Source organism: the organism of the source record quoted next, unplaced genomic scaffold, assembly GCF_019419815.1.
Source record: "Pyrus x bretschneideri cultivar Hongxiangsu unplaced genomic scaffold, Pyrus_bretschneideri_v1 Contig3, whole genome shotgun sequence".
In the NCBI taxonomy this organism is placed as follows: Eukaryota; Viridiplantae; Streptophyta; class Magnoliopsida; order Rosales; family Rosaceae; genus Pyrus; species Pyrus x bretschneideri.
Window position 1 is genome coordinate 2,910,212 of NW_025999612.1, and position 24,818 is coordinate 2,935,029.

The 24,818-nt window shown below is 36.6% G+C and overlaps 1 protein-coding gene across 2 annotated transcripts; it reads right to left on the reverse strand.

Moving 5' to 3' along the window:
• Window positions 1-1,622: 1,622 nt before the first annotated feature.
• On the reverse strand, window positions 1,623-16,914 carry LOC103954804 (lysine-specific demethylase 5B). Of its 2 annotated transcripts, none has more exons than XM_048589113.1 (34): window positions 16,758-16,914; window positions 15,279-16,658; window positions 13,491-13,548; window positions 13,062-13,184; window positions 12,867-12,924; window positions 12,633-12,769; window positions 11,716-11,874; window positions 11,532-11,618; window positions 10,471-10,652; window positions 10,103-10,259; window positions 9,832-10,023; window positions 9,672-9,737; window positions 9,322-9,417; window positions 9,115-9,201; window positions 8,859-8,975; window positions 8,573-8,777; window positions 8,426-8,490; window positions 8,073-8,131; window positions 7,847-7,978; window positions 7,597-7,756; window positions 7,186-7,521; window positions 6,077-6,259; window positions 5,924-5,985; window positions 5,133-5,211; window positions 4,671-4,820; window positions 4,453-4,586; window positions 4,130-4,247; window positions 3,973-4,046; window positions 3,728-3,872; window positions 3,304-3,453; window positions 2,831-2,884; window positions 2,649-2,744; window positions 2,348-2,547; window positions 1,623-2,253 (listed from the first exon to the last, which is right to left on the reverse strand). In XM_048589113.1, exons 2-34 carry the CDS (start codon window positions 16,613-16,615, stop codon window positions 2,004-2,006), a joined length of 5,508 nt encoding a protein of 1,835 aa, XP_048445070.1. In that variant the 5' UTR covers window positions 16,616-16,658; window positions 16,758-16,914; the 3' UTR covers window positions 1,623-2,003. The 2 variants fall into 2 exon arrangements, with proteins under 2 accessions (XP_048445070.1, XP_048445069.1); XM_048589112.1 differs by having other exon boundaries at window positions 2,831-2,926.
• Window positions 16,915-24,818: the final 7,904 nt, after the last annotated feature.

Below are 24,818 nucleotides of genomic sequence, written 5' to 3' on the forward strand. Positions count from 1 at the left end.
AATGAAAACCGTTCCAATCACTTTGTCATCAAAATTATATATAGAAATATTTCATTAGCTTTGAATACCATTTAGCTATTCATATATATCAAAGAAATCAACAGATATATAACAAGTGGCATGCTCATGAAAAGTTGATTTCTTTGAAACAAAGTCGTATAAATTTTCTAAAAATGGTCTTTAGACAATGATTAAGAGAATGCATGGTTTTAATTATGATGTTATTTTGAGAAATAATGCATCACTAATAGGAAATGTGAACTTTTCTTCTTACTAATATTTTCATTTAGAGAATATTCTTTGTGCAACTAAGTGCATGGAAGCAATGTCATTAGGCCTGACAAATGGATCATGTTTGTTGTGTTCCTGTCGTTTTCGTGGCACCTGTTATGGGTGCAACTTGGACGGGTTGAAAGGTCAACCCAATCCTAACCCAACTTTTACAATTCGGGCTTGGGTTTAATTGGGTTGGGTTCGGGTTCCCAACTTTTTCAAGTTTAATCCTGTAATAACTTAGTTTCCAAGGATTCCTAAAAAAAAAATTAAGCCAAGTAGCATCAAAGCTAGCTAACTTTAATTTCATAAATCAATCAAAGTTGATGAGCAATTGCTTCAAGACACAACGAATTTAGGTTTCGGAGACTAACAATCTACTATAAAGCTTTAGGATTTAGAGACTACGAATATGGGCTGACTAATCAAAGTATCATATTCCCTAAAAGCGTAATTATAAAGGGTAATTTATGTATATATTAGAAAAGGCCATTGGTTTTTGGACTTGGCCCACTTAAGTATAGTATGAGCATTAATTGATATGGGTTCCAATTTGGTTAGATTGGGTTTAGTTAATCGGGTTGGGGATGTATATGCAAATGATCAACCCAACTCAACCCAATAAATGGGTTGAAATTGAGTTGGGTTTGGGTGGGTTATAATTAAAATAAAAAAATAAAACTGAAAATTGCTTGTTCGGGTTTAAAGTCGAGTTGGACATGGGTGGGTTCAGATTGGCCCAACCCAAGTTGCACCCCTAACACAGGTTATTTTAACGGGTCGTGTCGTGTCACACTCATTATCTTAGCGGTTTCTTAACAGATCGGATCACTTTACCTATTAAAATAACAGGTAAAATGATCCAACCCGTTTAACCCGTTAAGGAAAAAATATATATTTTTTAAAATTTGCACATAACACATTGTCACATAAATATTTCTTCAAAACATAAAAACACAGTTGTCATTAAGTACTACATACTCCAAAACAAGAGCCCAATGAAAAAGTATCAAACTCTACTACAAGATATCAAATGTGCAAGGATATGCTAAATAAAGGAGTTTTTCTTTTCAAGGTTGTGGAACTTTCTCATAAGTTAAAACCTTGTCAATGAAATTCTAAGCTTGCATGTTTTTTTTACAAAATCCTTCAATTTTCATCGTTCATGACGGAGAAATGGTAGTGGAACTTTGGTTTGATCTATTATCTTCAAGAGTTATATAGATGATTTTTTCTGTAAGGCTTTCCACATCAAAACTCTATTTCGCATAAACTAAGTACACAAAAACCAAACATTATAAACCATTCAAATTATGAGAAGTTTACCAAAAATAATTATGAAAAAGAAATAAAACAATAGTACCATGTCACTTAAAAATAATTTACCTCCTTTTTCAAATAGGGAAATGGGTTTTGGGTTCCAGTAGTAATGGAATCCGGGAAGGAGAAGAACTCGAGCGAAACAGAGAGAATCCAGGAATCCGAGTCAACATGTCGTGTAAGAAATTGACAGGCATAAATGTCCCCCCCTCAAGCTTGACCCCGCACAACGCAAGCTAACGTTTATGATTTCAGAAACATTTCCAGAACGAGAACAAGGGTTTTCCCCTCATTGTATATATATAGCTTAAGAAATTCGAACTTAGGACTATCTACTTGAGAGCTAAAACCGTAATAATCAAATGAATAAACTAAATGTTGGCCTACAACCAACATTGATTTTAAATGTTTCACCGTTGCAAATCAGAAAACAGAGAGAGACTTTCAAGCTCGGCACGTCTTTTAGCCGCCCTTCTGAAAGGTTTCCGATTTCGCCACCATAAACGTTCTATCCCACTAGAACACCTAAAACTATTGTTGGGCTCCCTAATTGCAAGCATCTTTTGTGCTATAACGGACTCTGCCTTCTTTGGGTTCGTCCGGCGCTTTGTGTGCGTAGGAGAGGGCGTTTTGGGCTCTACAGATTTTGCATCGGTACATCTGCGCAAGGAAGCATTTTGGGAGAACCAGTTATTGAACACGCATACTAGTAATCGAAAAAGGATACAGTTAAATTTGAGGAGACCAGGCTGACCTCTCTTGATCCACCGCGGGTTCAGCAGACAACTCTTCTGCTAGAGGCTGACATGCAGGGCATATGTAAGTCTTTGGCGTGGAACGCAGCTTTATGCAATTGAAGTGATACCACTCATCACATTGGTCACACGCAATCATTGCTCGCTGATCATACGGCTTTCGACATATGCAATAAAGCATACTCCGAGCTTTCAACAACTGGAACCGGTAAGCATTGTTTTAGGGTGGGTCAGAGATCCAGCATAGTTTATTAACAAAAGGCCACATCACACAATTAAGACGAAAGCCTCCTCTGTTACCTTAAGTTCCTTCTCTAGACGAACAGGCAAATTTTCACCCTCCGAAACAAGTTCAAAAATTTTATCCAAGGAGAGAACCCCAGAATCGGCAACAACCTGTGCACAAAATAATGATGAAAAATAAGAGAGGAGAGGAAAGAAAAAGAGAAGATAGAGAAATCTAGGAGAGATGTGCTCCTAACCGTCTTGGCAGTATCTGCCCACTGCAAACCAATAATCCTCACTTCTGTAAGTTTCTGCCAATAGTAATCTTCAGGTGGAATGTTTAAGGCAGCTCCCTAAACATTAAAGAAAAAATAAATACATGCATGAACATTATCTAGGGCAAAAATAGAGGATATTCTTTCCCACTAAATTGTTTTACTTGATAAAGGTTTCCTATTATGGGACAATCATGAGTGACCTCACATCGGAACTTTTGTTTTTGCCTCAAAAAGTTGAAGTTCACTGTTTTAAGTGCTTCTATTATTTCTTTAGATTCTAAAAGCAAAAAACCTAGCCACCATTTCTCGGTATCCAGTACTCATGCACAAGTAAAGAAATTCTCGATCTAAAACAACCAATTGTTGGAAAATTATTTTTCCATCCTAGGGTTAGATTAAAGAATTCACCAGAAAAGATAGAGAAATTGTTCATCTATACCAGCAGCACATACCTCTTTTAACTGCTGCTGAATCTGTTGGATTGTGGGCTTTTGTGAACCCTCCAATAACCTGTTGACTCTGACTTTCCATGAGTATCTTGATAAGGCCAACATAAGGTTGCTATCCCCTTCATGATCATGCACACCTTGAATTTCTCTGGCCTGTATAACAAAAACAAATTCAGTCACGAAGACTCACCAACTACTGCCTACATCAAGGTCATTCCCATCAACAGAAAATACCAAGACTAGCTATTCACCTTTTTTTTTCTTTTCAATTTCCGAAAGACCAGTTTTCTAACAACATACCTAGCAAATTCCAACCCAAAGGTATTTATTACTTATTAAAGATGGCAAAGCCAGAGGGTCCATCACATTTTTTTTTATCTAATAATAAAAAGTTCCGACACTACAACGAAAATGCTCCTTAAGATACCTTTAAAGCCGTGGTTAGCTTTTCAGAGATGACACTGAGATCTTTATCAGAATAAGCTAACGTAAAATCCACTATTTCTGTCAACCGAGATTTGCATGCCAGAGCTTGCTTCAAATTTATTTTCAGCACCTCTCTTTCTTCAATACTGAAAATACAAATCAATGTCAATAATTCCAATAACTTCAAGATCAACATATGAATAAACAAGTAGCTTCAAGGAGTGCATCCATAATACACTTCATTACCGAACACAGAAGTCTGCGTCACCGGATAGATGTTCAATAATTTTTTTCAGTTCTGGCCGCACCCCTCCAAATATCTGTACAACGTAAAAGGGATATTAATATAGATATCAAACATATAGTCTTCCTTACAGAATATGCTAAACAAACTAATACATACCGGAGAACTGCGTCCATTTTGAGAAGTTGTTCCAGATACCAGATGTCGGCAACATCGGCACACATATTCTGCATGTTTTCCATCAATTATGGAAGACCCTAGACACCCCAAATGGTAGCTGTTCATATAAAAGATATCAAGTTATCTATAACAGGGGGAGAGTTTACGGGAATTGTGTTTCTTGCTTAAAATTCTTAAGTAAAAACAAGTGATTGTGCAGAAATAAGATTGAAATATCAACCCAATGTGAAACAATTAAGTACTAGTAATAACATGAAAGGATGAAGGACCGCAAAAGTTTACAATAGCAATAAATACCTTACCAGTCCTTGCATGAAGAACAAGTAAGAAATTCTTGATCCAGAGAACCACTGGAGCAGCAAGCAAAGGAACTACTCTCTTTCAAGCCATGTGGCTTCTCATATATGCGCATACATCGATCTAGAGTCTGTCCCATCTGTGAATCAATAACAACGATTTAAGTCCGCACAGAAAACATTACAATTAAAAGCAATAAATTACAAAGAGTTTTAGCTGAAACCTTTTCTAAACCGCCAAGCAATGAATTATCATCTTCCACTACTACCCTGACAATATCCATGCACTGTCGTTTCCAACTCTCAACCCTTTCAACTTCAGATACAATCAAATCTCGCTCTGTGCAACTGAAAGCAGCAGAAACTCCAAGTTCCTGAATGCAATTGAATCATATTAGGCATGTTTTCAGGAATTTAAGTACATAATCGAATGTAACTTAACAATCAATACCACACGACAAGAGAAAGCAGGCAAAAATTATATAACATTGACCAAGCCAAAGTGTTGTACTCTTCAACAATCGTAGAAGTCATCAGTTATAATCAACCATCAAATATGCTGAGATATTAACATTAAAACTACAAATAAAGACATTGACTCAAAGATGAACTGCAAGATAACAAAATTGAACTTTGTCATTTCTAAAGTACTTAAGCATGTACAAGCGCACAAACCGACATCATACCTTTAGCTGCAATGTTAGAGACCAAGATCGTTCTTCTGGCCTTAGGCTGAAGAGTTGATGCACTTGTTCAAGCCAGGACCTACAATACATTTAAAATCACTTATTATAAATCATACTGTTAATGCAAGAGAGCCAATATGAATTGAAAATTGTGTAAGTTTTAATCCCCACATTGAAAACCCAGAAACCAAGTTTTTTTTTGTTTTGTTACCCAATTGGTTACACGCTTATAGGCCAAATGGTTTTCCATTCCCTTGAACTGATCAAAATGGAAAAAGGTACAATACATCAGACCGCCCAAAGAGGTCATAATTTGATATGAGCAGAAAACAAGCCACTGAATCAGGCAGCACCCCTGAAGTTCTAGTATACAAGTTTTAAGGACCAATTCATTCCAAGAGTTCTCTTTCCTTCAACTTGATAACTAAACATCAAAACATTTCTTAATACACTAAATCGCGACACAACTTTTATTTCTACCTAGTAGAAGTAGAACCAACCTACTATTACCAAATAATATGTAAACAAATTTGGAAAATAAGAACTTTTCTTTTTTCTAAAGAAACCATTTTGCAGTGACAATAGTAATTAAAAAACACGTTTTCTCAAACACTCATATTATTAGCCTCATTTTCATATTCTGCAACAGCCTGGACTTGTAGCATGCATACTAAGTCCTTGAAATTTTTTCCCGAACTCCTCCCGCATATATATCTACTTATCAAGTAATGCACTTCAGTTTAAAATGTGAAGGTAAAACAATGAACAGGTCAAAGAAACTGCAAGCTCACTTGTGTTTCTGAATAGCACATTCAAGTTGACCAACCATCAATGGGAAGGAGACACCAATACTCTGCAAAAGAAGATGGTACAGTTTAGTAAATCAAGTATAAAAATATCCATGCATAGAATTGATTTGAAAAATTACCAAAAAATAAAAGCACCTGAGATTTAGCTAGTACTTCTTCAGCTTCACTTAACATGTGTCTTTCAGAATTGCATGGTGCAGAAATAACCTTTGTAGCATGCTCAAGCCATTTGAGCCCTTCAACCAACAAGCCCCACAATGCACTAGGGGCATTTGTACCATATAAATTTCCTGCAGCACTCACCAAATCTTCAACATCCTACAACAGAAATGACAAGTCTCCATAAAATTGCCAATCAGAAAGGCATTGTACAGAAAGTTCATACATTGTTAAAACAAAGCACATGAAAACCAAGCAAGACCAAGATAGCATCCTCGTTATTCCACCACTAGTACCAAGGGTAGCTTAAAAATCACAGGGACTCTTTTTAAGTTGGCCTATACAATATCTATTCACTCTTGCTTAGCAGCTTGTGCCTTGCATTCATTCTGATTGTGGTGGGTTGAGACTTGGAGTGTCATTTCATTTAGGGCAAATATTAACTCTTCCTAATTCCTATTCTTTTTCTCAGATCTCATCTATGTCGTCTCTCCCTTCTCTTTGATTGAAAAAATGAACAATAAAAGACGAAAAGCAAAGCTTCTGCGAAACACGCTTCTAGTGGTATGGAAAAGTAGTTGGAGTCTTGGATGCAATGGACAAACATTGATACACTTTTTATGATGTGTCGGACAAACATTGATAGACTCCTTGTGCTGTGTCTTGGTCTATCCTATTCTCCATCATGTACTTATTACATTAATTGGTACCGAACCTGGTTGCTACTCTACCGCTAGATGCATTTTATTATTCTAATCAAAGGAAGAAGAAGTAGAGGAGATGCTCTACACTGCAAAAATTTTGAGACTAAGAAGTGTAAATTTCAAGCACTGCAGAGATTTAGCAATTGTCCGTGGAACTTGAAGGTGAAATGTTAGTACTAGGGAGCATGGAGGATGAAGTCATGGGTATATTAACGAGTCTGGTGATAACTCTGCCAGCAGTCATAACTGGATGTGGTAGGAAATGCAAGGGAAAAGTGGTTATACAACCACAACTAAAACTTAAGCATCATGTTGTACGATCACTATTGCAAATTCATCCGAAGACATAAATTTGATTACTATTGGAGCATGAAGTATTACCTCAAGAGGAGGAACTCCAGAGCAGAAAGAAAGAGCCTTCTTACACCATTGCAGCACAGAACAAGCCTCCTTAAGTTTCACAAGCTCGCTAAAGTCAAAAGAAAGAGATAAACCAGTGCTTTCCAAGGATTCGATTCTTGCAATTAGATGTTCAATCTTGGAAAGAAGACCATCTCTTGTTCCATCACCAATGATCCTAATATCAAATAGGCACCTTGTATCTTGCAGTAGAGAGCAAGCATCATTCTCCCATTCCTTACAGTTCATCAAAACAGTCTCAAGCATCCTTATTTCTTTCAAAGAAACCTTCAGATGCTTTGACTCGGAAACTAATTCCTACAACATTAAACCATATTGTTATCTAGGTCTATCAATCTTTAGCAAAGAAAACAAACAGGAGACGTTGAGAACCTTCAAGGTGTCGACATTCAGCAAAGAACTTGAAACAGATACCAAAGGAAAACAAGTCATTAAAAATGGCTTTGAGCTCCTTAACCAGATCATAGCCTTTGATAGTGCATCCTTGACATCAAGGAGAGGAGATAAATTCACATGTATGTCTTCCGAACTCCTAAAACATTAAAACTCAATTATTAGAACCAGCAAAGGAACTTATCCACGAACACCCATATGGTAAAAAAATGTAAAGCATGTAGAAAACCTGATAACATCTTCAAAGTCAGATATCTGAGCCTCATGTGCAAGGATATGTTTCGCTCTTTCCTCCCATAGCGTTGCAGCATCAAACACTTCAGACATATCAACGAATAACTTCTCCCCCTCAATACGTAACCTGACAGAGAACACAAATTGATCAAGGGTTAATGCAAATACAATCCATTCTCTAGTATCACACTTGTACCAGGGATCAAGGTAACGGTACATACATTCTTGCCTCCATCATCACTTCTTGAATGAAGTCCAGAGACAATTTAGTATCTCGCATCTGCATATATTCCAAGTAAATTATATGCATTTGGGTGTCTATTAGGATTCAAGCACAAAAAACAAGTGAAACTACATAGGAGCAGGCCAGAAGGGGGAGGGATGGATACCCGTGGGCTAGCTTAGGCCCACTTAACTTGTCGTTGTGTACATACTGCAAGTTTGCAACGTTGCATGCACAAAAACTCACATAGACACAAATCCAGTGGGCCTAAGCTAATCCCATTGGGTTACCCACGACCATCTATAGAGGTAGGGAGGGAAGGAGACGAATTACATAATAATAGTAACTTACCCTCAGCGCCTTTTCCCTGCACTGAGCCTTCTTCAACTCAAACTCTACGATAGACAACTGATCAACTGATAAATAAAAAAACCCAATGTTAGCAACAAGAGAGGGCTCTTTCTTATGACTGCTGAAAAAGTCAACATATTCCAGAACCTTTAATTCTCAAAGATGCTCCATCTGTTAAAATGAGCATTAACTCATTAACTACATTTTGATCCTCCCTTTCGTGAATGTTCACAAGAACAGCATTAAGAAGAGAAATCCAAGAAACAGCATCAGTGTGGTACTGCCTCAGAAGCTTCAGCTCTGGTGTGTTAACAGTAAAACCATCCAATTCTTTCAGAAACACCTCAACATCCTGCAGAAGCCATGTATTCATAAGTACAAGTACTTTAAATCATGCAAATCATTGGGGTAGCCTATTAACCGTATGACTAACCTCAAGGATAATAGGACCTTTCAAAATTTCACCACATCGAGCATGACATGATTCAGCCTTCCTTAACAGATCCGAAAGCCTATCTGTGTCTGGGAGTTCAACTTGGAGCTCTGAAATCTGTTTATTAGATTCAATTTTATGATCCCAACCAACAAAAAAAAAAAAAGAACAAAAAAAAGGAACTATTAGTCACAACGTAAGAGATTTAAACAAAACACAGAGTTCGGCAACAGAACAGCATGCCAATCATCATTACCTCTGATTTCAAATTGTAAACAACATCAATCTCAATTGCAGCAGTACGTGTCTCTGAGATACATTTTCTTATGCCTTCCATCAAGACCTGCCCAGATAATGAAGCCAGATTATAAACATTAGCTTGCCATATACGAGAATACGTTATAGCTCAAATTATTTTTAACTCGGGTTTTGGTAGAATTTGAGTCCAAATAAAGTAAACTACCTTTGCTGATGAAATTCTTTGTAGTAAATTTTCACTTTCATTCACACAGACTGGAAGCTCACAGGCTCTGGAATACAACAATTCCAACTCTGATAGCTGGAAGGAAAATTGTAAACAAATGTTAATCCTTATGAATGAAGTCAAATGAGATCACATTGTAATCGATTAGTGCTATTATTGTACAGCAGACAATAGAGACACTGCCTACTTTCTGCAAGTACATGTATGACCAGAGAAAAAAGTGAATTTCTTGAGCTTTGCTCTGGCCCTGGCCCTTTTCTTCACATTAGTATTGTTAGAACACTGTTAGATAAACTCATGAGAGAATAGACAGAAAAACAGAAAAATACCTTTGGGCATGATGACATAGCAGATTCAATTTCCTGTATCAACACCTTTGCCTTTTCAGTGTAGCCCTGTATCACAGAATCACACCCCTGGTAAGAGTCTTAGTTGGCAAGGCCCAGGATAAGACAAACTAACAATTACACCCACTCACAAAACTGTAACCTTCAAAATATGATGCCCAGTCTCGTGACAGGGCACCGCATCAAAACTCAGCAACTCATTGATATAATCCAAGTGAACTTTCTCTCCATTGTTTCCACGATGAGATGACCAAGTCTCAAGTTTAGATAGACAATCTCTTACACCTTCAGCCCATATCTGAAATCTGATCAAATTCTTGATCGTTTCCCGCACCTATATTTCAATGTGAATGTAAATGAGCATAGGTGAAATTTCAGAACAAAACAGAAGATAAAAAGCAGTTGAAACTCACAGGATTCATCTCTGAGCCAGCCCAAAGAAACTGTTCAGCTTCTTTTAATAAAGACACATACTCATCTCTTGAAAACAGATTCTGAGAAATCTTGCATGAGCGCAAAAGCCATTGTTCTGCAAGTTGAGCAAAAGTAGCATGGCCCCCCCTTTCACCTACATGCATTGCATGGCCTCAGAAGCAGTCTAAAAAACCCACATACTAATTACATCAAATTGTAGGCACCACATTCGTTGACTAAGAACCAGTTAATGTTAAAAATAACGCAGACATTCTTAGAAAGAAATACAGATCAACATTAAAAACCAAAATGATAGCATGATAGCCAACATAACATTATTGATTAGTCAAGATAAAAAAATCCAACCTTTTTTGTCAAAGCCGTTGGTTCATCAGGGAATGAGGTTTGCCTTCTTATAGTCCTACTTTGTGTTGTCTCCCCAAAACAATGTTTATCCATTTCAAGCACCAATTCATGCAACTCTGCCAGAGAATGACGATACAAAAGACGGTGTCTCTTGGATTTGCATTCACAAAGGTGTTCCGAATGCTGCACAAAAGGCAAAGTATTTTGTGAGGATAAAGCATATGAGTTGAATAGACAGACTTCCAAGTACCAGGTTCAACCATGTTCATAACTTGATTTTACATGGTAAATAGTCATCATTATAATTTAGTTAGTACGAGAGAATTCTTAACAAGGTAAGGATAAGAAAACAAAATTATCGACTCTGGGTTATAGAGATCAGGTAATTAACATCAACTATTAAACACCTAATAAGAACAGAAAAGAAAACAAAAGAGTCGGATTTATCATCAAAACTAAAAACTTCCAACCAAGTAATCTGCACTCTGACTTGATACCCCGAAACAATGAGAAAATCTACTTACAAATATTATACATATCTTTGTTAGGATGTTAAAAGATTAAGGGACAAGAATCATGTGCAATAGATTATATAATATACTTGAAAATTATTTGACTCTTGTCCTCAATCCAACTACATAAAAATGGAATGCATCTAAGATTATATCATTCTTTTTCCTTCCTCTCATCTTTCCCTTCTGCTAAACAAAAGAATCAGGGAAACTTTGTATCTTTGCTTTTATTTCCATTAGTCCACCTCATCATGTATTCATTTCACTCCATCCTTCTTACCAAACAGTGTACTGAAAGTTGAATAAATACTATCTAGGTGATCTGTCATTGCATAATCTCCATCAACTTTAAATAATTGGGAAAAAATCTCCAAAAGAACAATTATGCAAACATGTGCTTTTATTTTTCTCCATTCCAACTTTTCTTACAGAATAATCCCACACAAGATTTATAAGCATAGGTTAGAATCATAACTTATGTCCAAATTGAACTACACACATAAATACTAAACAGAGTGAGGATTCGAAACAGATTCTGAGAATCACATACCTCTAGACATACAAATGCAGATGGCCTACAACAACAAACAACAGCAGAAAGAAAAAGATACTGTTGGCATATAATGCATGTAGGGTCCTACAAAAAAACAGCAGGAAATATCATTATCATCTGAAAATATTAAATTTGCAAAGCATATGCCCAAACACAAGGTTGTAATGCATTATGCAAGTACCTCTTCGGTACCAACATATTCAGGGCATTTACGAGAGGACATAATGGATGATCCGATGATTCCTTTTCTCCAAAGCCTCTCCCTCCAAGTTTTTTCCTTGCTGTAGATTCTTGTCAATTCTTTCTTCAAATAAGTTGACACTCTGCTGTCACAGTCACTCTGCTAAACCAAAACAAGATTAAGCTCACGGGACCTATAATTCAGTTAAGTGACTGGCAAAAGAATTTAAAGGGAGAAAGGAAGTCAATAAACAATGTTGACGCAAGACAACTGCTTTTGCAGCATTTATGGACTGAAAGAATGCCACATTACAACAAACAAATAATTTGATAATCAGACGTGAAAATCTTTTCTAACAATGTACATTGACATGAGTAAGCTGTGTAGCCCAATTGCTATCCAGTGAACATTATTATGCCCTTCAATCCACATTATGATAGCTTCATAACCCAAGGGCTACTCCAATACAATATAGCTTCATAACTGCAGAGTTTTGCTTATTTTTATATGAGCTCACTGAAGATTATGGAAACTTCCACTACACAACATAGCCTGTAATAGCATCCCATCTAAAATTTGAACATTTACAGAGAGATATAAAATGAAAGTTATTCAACAGGTATAACATCACAAATTTTATTAGCAAGCAAACAGGACTTGCATTTGTGTATCATTAAACAACACAATACAAGGTTAAAGTTGTACAGCTGAACCTGGAAAAGACTTGTATAGATTGACAAAGATCTGAGAATATCAGATTGTGAACCACAGATAGCTTGGTCCCCCAAACTTCTAGCCAAAACCCAAAACACCAAGCAAATACTTGATATCAAACACTGAATTGGCTAGCTAGTTTAAGGTATTTGTCGTACACATGCAAATAGTAAAGCATACGATGTCCTATCACTAAAATTAACCTTGGCTAGCACGCAAACAAGCTCCTCGTGAGACAGAATGGCAGTTTTGTGATAAAGCTGATACAGCCCTGCTCCAAACCCACCATGAGGTAGCCAGTCCGCTGGAGCAAAATTGACAGCTTCTGCACAATTCAAACCTGAAAATGCCAGAGCCAATGCGTTATCCCCTGCGCAGGAATTAACTGAACACTACATCATCTGACCACTATCAACTTGTAAAGCAAAATGCCATACCAAGATTAAAGCCTCCATGGTAAGATCTGGGGAAGGTGATGACAAAATTCCCAGTCTCCTAGCAGAGAGCAAGTGTGAAAAGAACATCAACAATTACTAAAAATACCAGATGAATAATTTAAAATTGGTACGTGTATAATTAAAGTTGAAAAGAAAACCCTAAATACAGTTATGAATATATTGATAGACAAAAACCTGTAGCACACTATATACTGGAACTCCATTCTCTTGCAAAACAGATGGATTTAACATGGTGACAAGCTGAAAGAGTAAATCAGGTTGTGCATCAAAAAGATCAGGAAGACTGTTGCGCATCACCTACAGCACGTAAGTAAAAATTGTGCTTATAATTCAGCATCAGAAAAACACCATTTGGTTTGGCATTGAATTGAACAACCAACGCAAGCATTGGTAAATTTGAAAGGTTACAGTAATCAGCAGAGAACTACAGCACACTACAATTAAATACAAATCAAATTCATTCCCTTGCCACAATAATGTACTATAGAAATTCCCAATGATAAAAACAATGAATTACGAGAAGGATACCACAAATGAGAAAAAGCTGATATTCTAAGAACAAATACCAAACCCCAAAATAAATGAAAAAAATGAAAGAGCTACCTTCTCAAATGCACTGGCTTCCCTACCAGGGACGCTGTACCAACATTTTGGCTCTCCCCTGAGAAAACAATAGAAAGCTAACATTCAAATCATCCACTTTAAGTTACACAAAAAGAAAAAATATTTGATTTCTGAAAAAGAAAAGGGAAAACTCATCCACTACACAGAGACAACAAAAGAAATATTTCGACCATTGTTTTTTCTTAAATATAAGCAAAAGTCTGAAGGTAATCAAACAGCATAGCCTCATAAGTCTACCTACAAATCGCTTTCAACTATGAAACACAACTTTCCAAACTAGTTCGGCAAGAGGTGCAAAATTAGTTTTTACTTGATCAGCGAAACTAAAAATAGAAATGACTCGCCACTATAAGACAACCACAATCAGATAATACTAGGACATGGCCGAGGTTAAATATTATTTCAGTACTCAATTAACCCAAGGTGCATGATTGGAAGCTGACAAATGGACAGGTTACAGAAATCCATAATCAAATTTAATATCAAACTAGTATTGTCAGCCAGATATACTTTGATGTGATAACAATTTCACCAATGAATCTACTTTTATGTTGACTGAATTCTGCACTGGGAATAATCATCACAAAAGATACATTACTTCCAAAATTGTATTTTGTAAGTGGTGCACATATGTTTCCTGAAAATGCTGTCCTCTCTGTGGTTATAACCGAAGATCTTGTTCAAAAGTCATCTTTCTTTTGAATTCTTTTAATGCAGAGTATCAACAGGTGGACAGAATTTTTATTATTATTTTCAAAGGATTCCATGGGGGGAAAAACAAGTGAATCATGTCTTTCTTTTCTTTTATGAGGGTAATGAGGGTATCTCCTCATCTTCCCTTTCATGTTTCTTAACCCTTGTTATTGTTGTACTTTTATGCACAAATGGAAGCAAATTCTAACAAAGTATCAAATATCAACATTGTAAACGAAAACGAAGAAACAAACAATCTCAGAATAAGAACACAAGAGATTAACGTGGTTTGACATAAAGCCTACGTCCACAGGCGAAGCACGGTGAAAATTTTCACTAAACAAACGGAGATTACCATAGAGTGGTTAACTCTCACAACCCAAATCTCGCAAATTACAAACCCTAAACCAAATGAGTAGAGAACCCCAAACAAACAGAGAAGATTGTTCCAAATTGGTCTCTAACTCTCAAACTCAAAAATTGACTCTCACCAAAATGCAAAACAAATAAGCCATGAATTTGCCACACTCTCCTGACTCCAAACAGTAACCTCCGCCCAAAACCCAAAAGAGAAAACTCTCTAAACCAATGGTGAGGCGCACAAAATAAACTAACCCTAAAGTCCTATTTATAGTGCATAGAACTTAGGTTATAAGGAGAATCATAATCCTAATTGGAAGTAAATCCAAATCCTAATCAAATAGATAATTAACAAAATCTCTCCACCAAGCAAGGAATCCAACCAAGAAGTCAAACCCAAACCCAAACCCAAATAGGACACCAAAACGAAATAGGTAACACAAACTTAATTTCTACATCATCCTGTTTTTGAGCCGTAAATCACAACAGTTATTAGCTCCTCCATATTTCTTTGCTGGCCCCAAATATTTTCTCTCAGTCACACACACACTTACACACAAACCAATAGGAGTTGACATCCCATCTTGCTCCATGGAATGTGCACATGTTTACAACTCAAAGCCACTAATAATCATCTTACATGGATAATTATTATGCATTTGTAGCTAAAATTATCTCGTATATAATACTAAAAAATACACAAGATATACATACCAGTGATGATAATTCATTGAGTAAAAACAATGATCTTCAAAATGCCAGCAAAAAGATGAGAACAGCATCCCAACATACAGCCAAGGAACCATAACACCAGCAATGTTATGATGAACAGCTCTAAGCACTGATCCTTTCAGTTTGGGTAAGTTATTGAGATTCCATGGGCTCCTACAGTATTCATCCCATATCTTGGCCTCAGTTGATTCTGGTTTCTGGTCATTTACACGTGGAAACCCACTCCCATACATGGAAGCATCCAAGTCACTGCCATACATAACTTCCACCTCACCGGCTGAACCCTCCACAATTTCCCAAAACTTTTTCTCTAATTGAACCCTTGATGCAGATCCTGACCCAAACCATTTCCTCTTGGCACGATTAGCCATACGCCTAAAAACTTCCAGTGAAAACTGCTTACCAGGCACGAAGCCAAAACTATCCTTGTCGGAATTCAAGCATTCCAAGCAATACCAATTCCCTGGTGGAACCTGCTTCAATGGAGGAGACAGACAATAAATGTGCCACCCCTTATTACACCTATCACACAAAAGCATCACTTCACCGTGCAAGCCACTTACGCATTGTTCACATATCTGATCATGCTCCTCATCCTCCTTCTCTGCCTTACTGACCTTAACCTTCCCACCATCCTTAGTGATTCGCCTCCTTTTGGAGCTGGAACATTCAAAACTCTGTTCAACCCTCTTCTCCACAGGCATACCCCTCTTATATCGTCTGGCCCCCTCTCTGTTCAGCTTGTTATAATACTTTTCATAATCATACAAATGGTCACGATACAGTTGACACAATACATGCTTCGAGCACTCCGAAATCCCTTTCACCAGCCTCACAAAACGAGCAACCTCCCCCCACTTCTTCCCCTTCACAACCTTATCATACCCTCCATATCGCTTCACAGCATTAAACAACTTACACAAATCCAACTCCTCCCCTTGGAAAACCACCCTCTTCCGCAACTTCTTCCTGCAACGGTCCTCCAAAAACCTATTGTACTCCAACTCAAAAGTCTTGGAATCGCACGACGCAGGGCGCACCTGCAGCTGGTGAATGGCCTGCGTCTTTGTGGGAAATGTAAACGAATCCAAATCCAACGCAAATGGGGGTTTCCAGCTCTTCGGTGGAACTATCCTACAAATCCCATACGCCTCGGCCTCGGGCCTGATCTTATAAATATACTCCAAAGGGGCTCTAAATTCATCCTCAGTAGGGTAATACACAGGTGCAGATGGAATATTCAATGATCCAGATGATGAAACACTCAAAGTTTGACCTACAACTCCCTTCTCCACATCCCTAGGTTTTCCTTTCCCCATTAACACCACCACACAGATACACACAACCTATACATATAGCTACCTACATAAACATACAATTAAATTTGGATTAATTAAATTAAATTAACATTGCAGTACTGAAATTCGAATTCGAGTGGTTTTAGGGCTTTGCAGAGCGTACCCTTGTAGTAAACTGAGACTGGCGAGTGTATTTCAGAGAGACAAGAAGGAGAGGGTGTGGTTTCTGAGTTTCGTGCGAAAACTATCAAGTGTTGTTGAAAGGAAAGACGCAGAATTACAAATTAGCGCCTGAAAATGGTAAAATTTACGAGAATGGTAACTCTATCTCTTCTCCTCCTTCTTGTTTTATTTTTTATTTTTTATTTTTTATTTTTTCTTTAAAGATAAAGAGTCTCCCTTAAGTGGGCCTAGCCGTACTATTGTCTTTGTTATGTTTGTCTCGTTTGGTCTTTTTCCGCGGCTTGCGTCGGGAGAGGGTTGTTTGGGGAATCTACACGCGCTGGGGGATCGGGTGGCTGAGCGTGTAGTATGGGATTTGATCGACGGTCAGCATTCAGGCGTTGGTTTTGTTTTTGGAGAACCAGGCGTTGGTTTTGCTCTTGGTTTGAGAGCGTGTTTGGTTGCACGTGTGTCGAAGCAACCGGACTGCTGTCCCCTTCCTTCTTTTATCTAATTTAGAGCTAGTTTGGTATTACTGTGCTTTAAAAAAAAATTATTTCTACTGTACTTTAAGAATAAGCTCATTTTTGCTATTTCACGCTTTCAGTTTTTTCACCTAAAACTGTGAAAATAAGCTGTTTTTAATTGTTTACCAAACATTTTTTTGAGCTCAGTTTTTTTTATACTCACTTTTTATAAAAGCACCTCAGTACCAAACCAACCCTTAGTGGGGCAGTTCCAAATTCCAACTTTACCACACTATACCTACTAGTCTTTTTACACGCGTAGTTTTTTATTACGCAATGCTACGTGTGATTTAAATGTATTTATTTACGTATTGTTTTTGCGTGTGGACTTGTCTTTTTTTTTTTTTTTTTTTAACCAATGGCGTTAGTCAAGACTCACATATTTTTGTTTTATTTTTGTGCATAACTATCAATTTACCAAGAAATTTTGTGTGCAAGATTCACATTTCAACTTTTTTTTAGCAATGAAGTTTTAGGCTAACTTTCGTGTATACTATAGTTTTTTCTTTTATTCACTCGATGTGTACATCTAAAATTTAGTATCTTTATTGTGACAAAAGTGAAATAAGAATTCTTTAAGATATAGACATCATGGTCTGTGTAGTGATAAAATGAAATAAGTAACAAATAGTTGCTTAGAAGGTTTAGAAATAACATGATATTACAGTATGTCGCGTGGTATACTTGAATGGGATATCATGCTATTACATTTACTTTGCCCATTTGCCTAGAAGAGGAACATGGAAAGAACCTGGCATATTGGATGGCTAACATGAGTCCACTCTCCACTTTTCATCTTTTACATTAATTATCAATTTAATCAAACTATAGTGCACAACACATTAGTCTTTTTTTATTGTTCTTTACGTGCAACAACACAGTTCATAGCGAATGTACTTTGAATAATTACTTTTCCTACAACAATTACCACAATCTAGACCCTAACAACTCATCAACACATTGTGTTCAGTGAGGCAGTAAAAAAAACGACTACCTTGGTTGTTAGATGTTTAAGCTAATAAGCAAGCTAGACATCGATATTTCAAAATCCCATACATTGGCCTCAATGGTTCTCTTTTTTTTTTTTTTTTTTTTTTTTTTTTTTGTGGAAAAGAGGAAATGCATTCCTAGGCAACAGCCACCACATACAAAGAAAGCTAGAGAAAACTGACCAACATAACACAAGCAAGCGAGAAGGGGAATACAAAATATGCTACTAAACTAGGCTAACACGTCTTCTTCATCCCACAACAATCATATCTAAGAAGGAGGACATGGCAAGCCATCTTTGTTCAAAATTCTCACCAAGGATGATGGGGGTCTGACAACCCAAATGGAATTGCTCATCTCCACACCACTAAATCTAGCGACAAAGTTCGCTGCTTCATTCACTGATCTTGCCACCTAAGACCAAATGCAATTTTGAAAACGACACCCTATTTGCAGTATGCAACTTAAAATAGGATATATCTCCCAGCTGCAGTTTTCAGCACCTCCATTTAAGTAAGAAATCATTTGTTTGTAATCAGATTCCACCACTATTTGAGAATAGTTGCTTTGTTGAGCCAAAAAACAACCTTCAAGGATCGCCAAAGCCTCAACCATGGTTGCACTGGATGCATGCACTTCCTTTCTTATAACCTTTATACACATATTCCTTAAGTCTCTCACAACACCTACATAACCTATTGAAGCCCCCACTTTCCAACTTGCATCAACATTAATTTTTATCATTTGGGAGGAGGGTGGAGACCAGGGCCGGTCCTGCTGAACTATTTACCTTGCTCCTCTCTAGGTTGAATTCCTTTCCTTTGCCTTCATAAACAGAGCATAAGCACATTGAATGGCTTTAACAGTTTTTGCATAGAAGAATGAGGTTTGTGATTAAAAATTGACTTACATCGGGTTTTCTAGATGTGCCCACAAGTGAAAGCCAATAGCGTTCGAATTCTCGCCCTCTCTGCCTTATCCCCGAAATTCTCCTTGAACATTTTTAAAAGCCAAGCATCAAAAGTAGTAATAGAATTCCTATCAACTTTATAATTCAGTAAGGCTCCAAACCAGGCCAAATCAACCCAGGGACAAAAAAACAAAAGATGTTCTACAGATTCCTCATACTCATTGTAAATCGGACAAAGGGGTGCATTAGCACACCTTCTTTTAGAAAGGTTTAGTTGCGTAGCAATGACAACTTTGATTCATTTCCATAACAAGTTTTGAATTTTAGAAAGGGCCTCCAGTCCCCAAATCCATTTCCACACCTCATGATCAATATGCCTTGAAGATAAGGGTTGTGAATTCCGTCTTATGCCATTATTGTTTTGGAGCCATCTAATCTGACAAAGTAAATCCCCCTCCTATCTGTAGACCAAATGAACCTATCATCCCTCCTAGAATCACCCACATGTATACTAGGGATTGCCCTACAATCGTCTTCAGAGGTCAAATTACGAGTTGGGTTCAACTCCCAACTTCCATCCATCATGTTAATAACCGAGGCCACAAGCATTTCTCTATCCACATCTACTTCATCGAGAGGAATTGGACGACCGCACTTAATACTTGGAACCCATTTATCAACCCAAATTTTTTTTTTACCATTCATAACTTGCCAATGCGCACTTTTTAACAACTCCCTTCCTTCAAGCAAGTTGGACCAAATCCAAGAAGCACGCCCACCTTTCTTGGCTTCCAAAAATGAGACATAAGGAAAGTATTGCTCCTTTAATACTCGAGCCCACTGAGAATTCAGATCATGGATTAATCTCTAACATTGCTTGGCAAGAAGAACAATATTAAACTCTTTTAGATTCCGGAATCCCATTCCCCCCCTCACTTTTTGAATAACTTATAGTTTCCTAACTAATCCAGTGAATTTTTCTCTCGTTTTCTCTTTACCCCCACCAAAATCTAGCAAGAGCAGCATCAATCTCATTATGTAAGGTATCCAGAAATTTGAATATGTGTTGGAGGAATATTAGAAAATATGAAAAATAACAATATAATTTCAATGATAATAATCATAAAGAAATTCACAACATCAATTATATATGAGATTAATATAAACAACTAGAGAGAAAGTTAGAATAACTGACAAACTTGGAGATTGAGGCTTGCATAAATGCAATGTCCTAAAGATAGAATTTCGCCCCTACTCTTGTGCTTGTAGTTCGGTAGGCGTCCATCTCCCAGGATTCAACAATCTATAATCCGAAGTCAAAGCACTTCAATCTTCGGACTTTGGCGAACTTTATATATTTCATACTCTCAAGACACGACTCGGAATTTGACTCACGAAGCATGAAAGAAACAAAGTGGAGAAACCCTATTTCTCAAGAGTAAAAATTAACTCTAATTTTCTATATTTAATACCAATGGTTTCATGGGTTTAAATAGAATCCAATTTCTACTTATTAAAGAGATGTAACTTTTCATCCATAAGTATACATCACTTATCAAGGAATACACCTAAACAACATAACATTTCCAAGAAATTGGTTAACAATATTTTTCATTCAATTATTAAAATTATATATTACAATATATAATTTCCAACAATCCCCCACATGAATGAAAAATTAGGAAGAATTTGAGAGTACAGACGGACAAGAGATGCATCGGGAGAGGTGTCTTTTGGACTTGAACCTACCCTAGTGAATACTTATCGGATTTACTTGGTGACGCAGTGAATATAAAATCTTGAACTGTTCACCGCAGTAGTAAATCGAGACAATAAGCAACACACATCACTAATCCTAATATATTCTGGTTCATACGGTTGTGTTCATTTTGGTCCTGAACAAATCCCGGATTCATGAGAGCTTTAGAGAATTTAGCCATCACATACTCATAGAAGCGACCCACTTCTACTCTCACATAGGTGACCACTGATTAAGAATAATCTGCTTTATTCCTCTTATTTATAAGATATCACTGTCATTAAGTACAAATATACCTCCTAAAACTTCTGCAGACAACACACTTCTTCTACCATAAGAATGAGGTATATAGTGTGTTAACTTCTTTGAATCATGCCCAACCAGTTTGCCTATTGAACTTAGACCATGGGATCTCCAATCAACTAAGTTAGGTTTCCGCTCAGCTGATTCATTAGTTGTGTTGGCTTTAGTCTCATTCCCCTCGATGATCAACTTACTCAATAGTCAAACCTTTAATAATTGGTATCACTAAGGTTGACTACTCTTATGGTGTGCACTTCCATATTATGAAATTATATTTCATACGAGAGTAGTTGTTTGACATTGTTTGAAATGTCAAGTCCTCAAAAGTATATATATGTTGGGACTTTTGTAAGTAATTTGCTAACACTAGGAAGTAGACTTCCCCCACATTTAAGGTATTTGTAGGAAGGTCTCTAACTCTTCATACCTTAAAGTTAATCATTATAAGAGATAACTGCTTTTTTATTCTCTCTCTTTTAATAAACAAATTACTCTTTACAATTTGGACATTGCGTTTAGCCCTTACTCGGCTAAATTATCACAAAGTACATTTCTGTAGCCTTAAGGCTGTATTCAATTCCATTATAGATTATGCCTTTTGCATATCCACCTATATGTACTTTGACTTTAAATTATCAAAATTCAATTAGCCAGCATCATTGAATTCATAACATGTCCATTCATATTCTTGCTTAATAAACATCATCATGTTTAATTTAATTGTGTATGCTTACTCAATAAGCATCAATTTCAGTGCCTCATCATTCCTTTTACGAAGACCCCCACACTTTCAGTGTATACTTTGCAAAGGAATTGGCTTTGGTTTTATCCATGACTAACATGGCTTATGAGCAAAACTCATTTTTGTAGTGCCTTCACATGTTACTCCTTTATCAGGAACTGCTCATCATTCTATATATTTGCTAATTCAATCAATGAATTTGCATATCATACAGCCTATATCCGTAGATGCCCAGCCACAACATTAAAGATTGCATTATGATCTTATAGCTAATTGTGAAACAAAAACCTCAAGCATTCATATTTCCGTATCACTATGGCTTTGAAGCCTTCGCACATCTGCGGTACACAAGTAGTTCAGTGCCATATGTATAATGTCATAAAAAAAAAACCTTCTCTTTTGCAAAGAAAGATGCTTCACAACCGCTACTCTTTAATTTTCTGAACTTGCCACCACAAGCACAATACTGCTTGGCTACATATACGTCCATTCAAATGGAAAGCCACGTTTGTTTTCGGTTCACCACCAAATGCCTTTTCATGTTTTTTCTGTAAAAAACATCAGCCGGCATATCAAGCCCATATATGACTTCGTCAAAGCATATGCAATGGTTTGCATCTTTCTTATCAAGACATGATTTGTCTGGATCATGAAGCCACTCCATCATCCATTTTAAATAATGGGATTCTCTAAACTAATGTACTACTGCATATCAATTTGATTATCTTGTAGGACACTTCATAACAACATGGTTAAAAAACCATTTTTAATAGGCGCAAGCGAGACTGAACCCCCAAGTCCTCATCATCGAAATCAAACAATCATACCAATTATAAACAACCATACTTGTTCACCTTGGCTTTGTCATCACGGACCCAAACTGAAGAGATTGTATATTTTAATTTATACATACTGGTATGTTTCCACCAACAGACACGAGTATCTGCATGAGTCAAACTCCATGGCTAGCCAAACCGTTTGGCGGTTCTAAATCCATTGAATATAAAAACTGATTCACCATTTCTCATCTTTCTGCCACAAGTTCTTGGCCGCACGTATATCAATTAAATGCATCAAATTTAGATGAAGTCCTCCCTTCCTTGAAGAGGACCTTATCCCACGGATTGATACTAATCTGCACTATTAACTATCATATATTTATGTTCAGTTTTATTCAAAGATTTATCAATCAAGTCAAAACATAAAATCGCAAAACCTCAAATCAGAGTTACAAACATGATTGTGTATATGAAACACAAGTATTAAACAGACACGACATTCATTTGTGTCTCTCAGTCTTTCTTTACCAAAAGGTACTGACTTATTGCCTTAATAGCTGCCAGATTTTAAAATCACACCATGCAAAAGGCACGAATCAAGCAAAGACTAATGCTTACATTCCCTTTTGCTTTTCTCATAAACTGCATGTACATCTTACAATCGCATATTTTTCTAATTACTCCAAATAAAATTCTATCTTTAGATTGTTGGAGGAATATTAGAAAATATGAAAAATAACAATATAATTTCAATGATAATAATCATAAAGAAATTCACAACATCAATTATATATGAGATTAATATAAACAACTAGAGAGAAAGTTAGCTCTAATTTTCTATATTTAATACCAATGGTTTCATGGGTTTAAATAGAATCCAATTTCTACTTATTAAAGAGATGTAACTTTTCATCCATAAGTATACATCACTTATCAAGGAATACACCTAAACAACATAACCTTTCCAAGAAATTGGTTAACAATATTTTTCATTCAATTATTAAAATTATATATTACAATATATAATTTCCAACAATATGTTCATTGGGTATGCCGACAACGCTTGAATGATCGTCTTAATCAACACCTTATGTCTGGCCTGAGAAAGGAACTATTGTTTCCACCCTAGTATTTTCCTTAGAACACGATCTCTAACATAAGCCAACGCCTCTTTTTTTGAACTTCCCCAATCTGTCAGAATTCCGAAATATCTCCCTAGGTCTTCCACTTGTGGCATATTTAATATTCTACAAAGTTCTTGGCAAACTTCAATCAAAGTGTTAGCACTAAAATAGACAACTAACTTTTGCAAACTAATCTCCTGGCCGAATGCATGACAATAGGCATTGAGTAAATTTACAATATTTTGACTGTTATTTCTTATGGCCTTTAGGAAAATCAAAGTATCATCTGCTAATAAGAGATGAAAGAGGCATGTTCCATTAGCATTGATCCAGATTCCTTCCACATATCCCATTTCAATAGCATTTCTAATTAGAAGAGATAAAACCTCACTAACAATAAGAAATAAGTATGGTGAAAGTTTGTCACCTTGCCTCAATCCCCTTGTCGATTTAAATCTCTTTCCTGGATGCCCATGAATCAAAACTAAAAACTATGAATCAAAACTAAAAACTCCACGGTCGTAACACAATTCATCACCAAGCTCAGCCATTTTCTATCAAAGCCCATCTTCATCTTGGCAGCCTCAAGGAAGTCTCATTCCACCCTGTCATATACCTTATTCATATCAAGTTTAATTCCCAACTCATACTTTAGCTTTGCCTTACTGAGCTTAAGAAAATGAAAGACTTCATGGGCAATTATGATATTGTCTTTAATTTGTCTTTCTTCCACAAAAGCATTCTGACATGGAGAGATAATATTAGAAAGCAGGGGTTTAAGACGATTTGTTAAAATCTTCGAACGTACCTTGTAGGAGTAATTACACAAGTTTATTGGTTGAAAATGGCAGGGTTTGGTATCTTCTGGATTAGGACAATATTGGTGGAATTTAATTTTTGCAAATTTGATCCACCATTTAGAAACTTA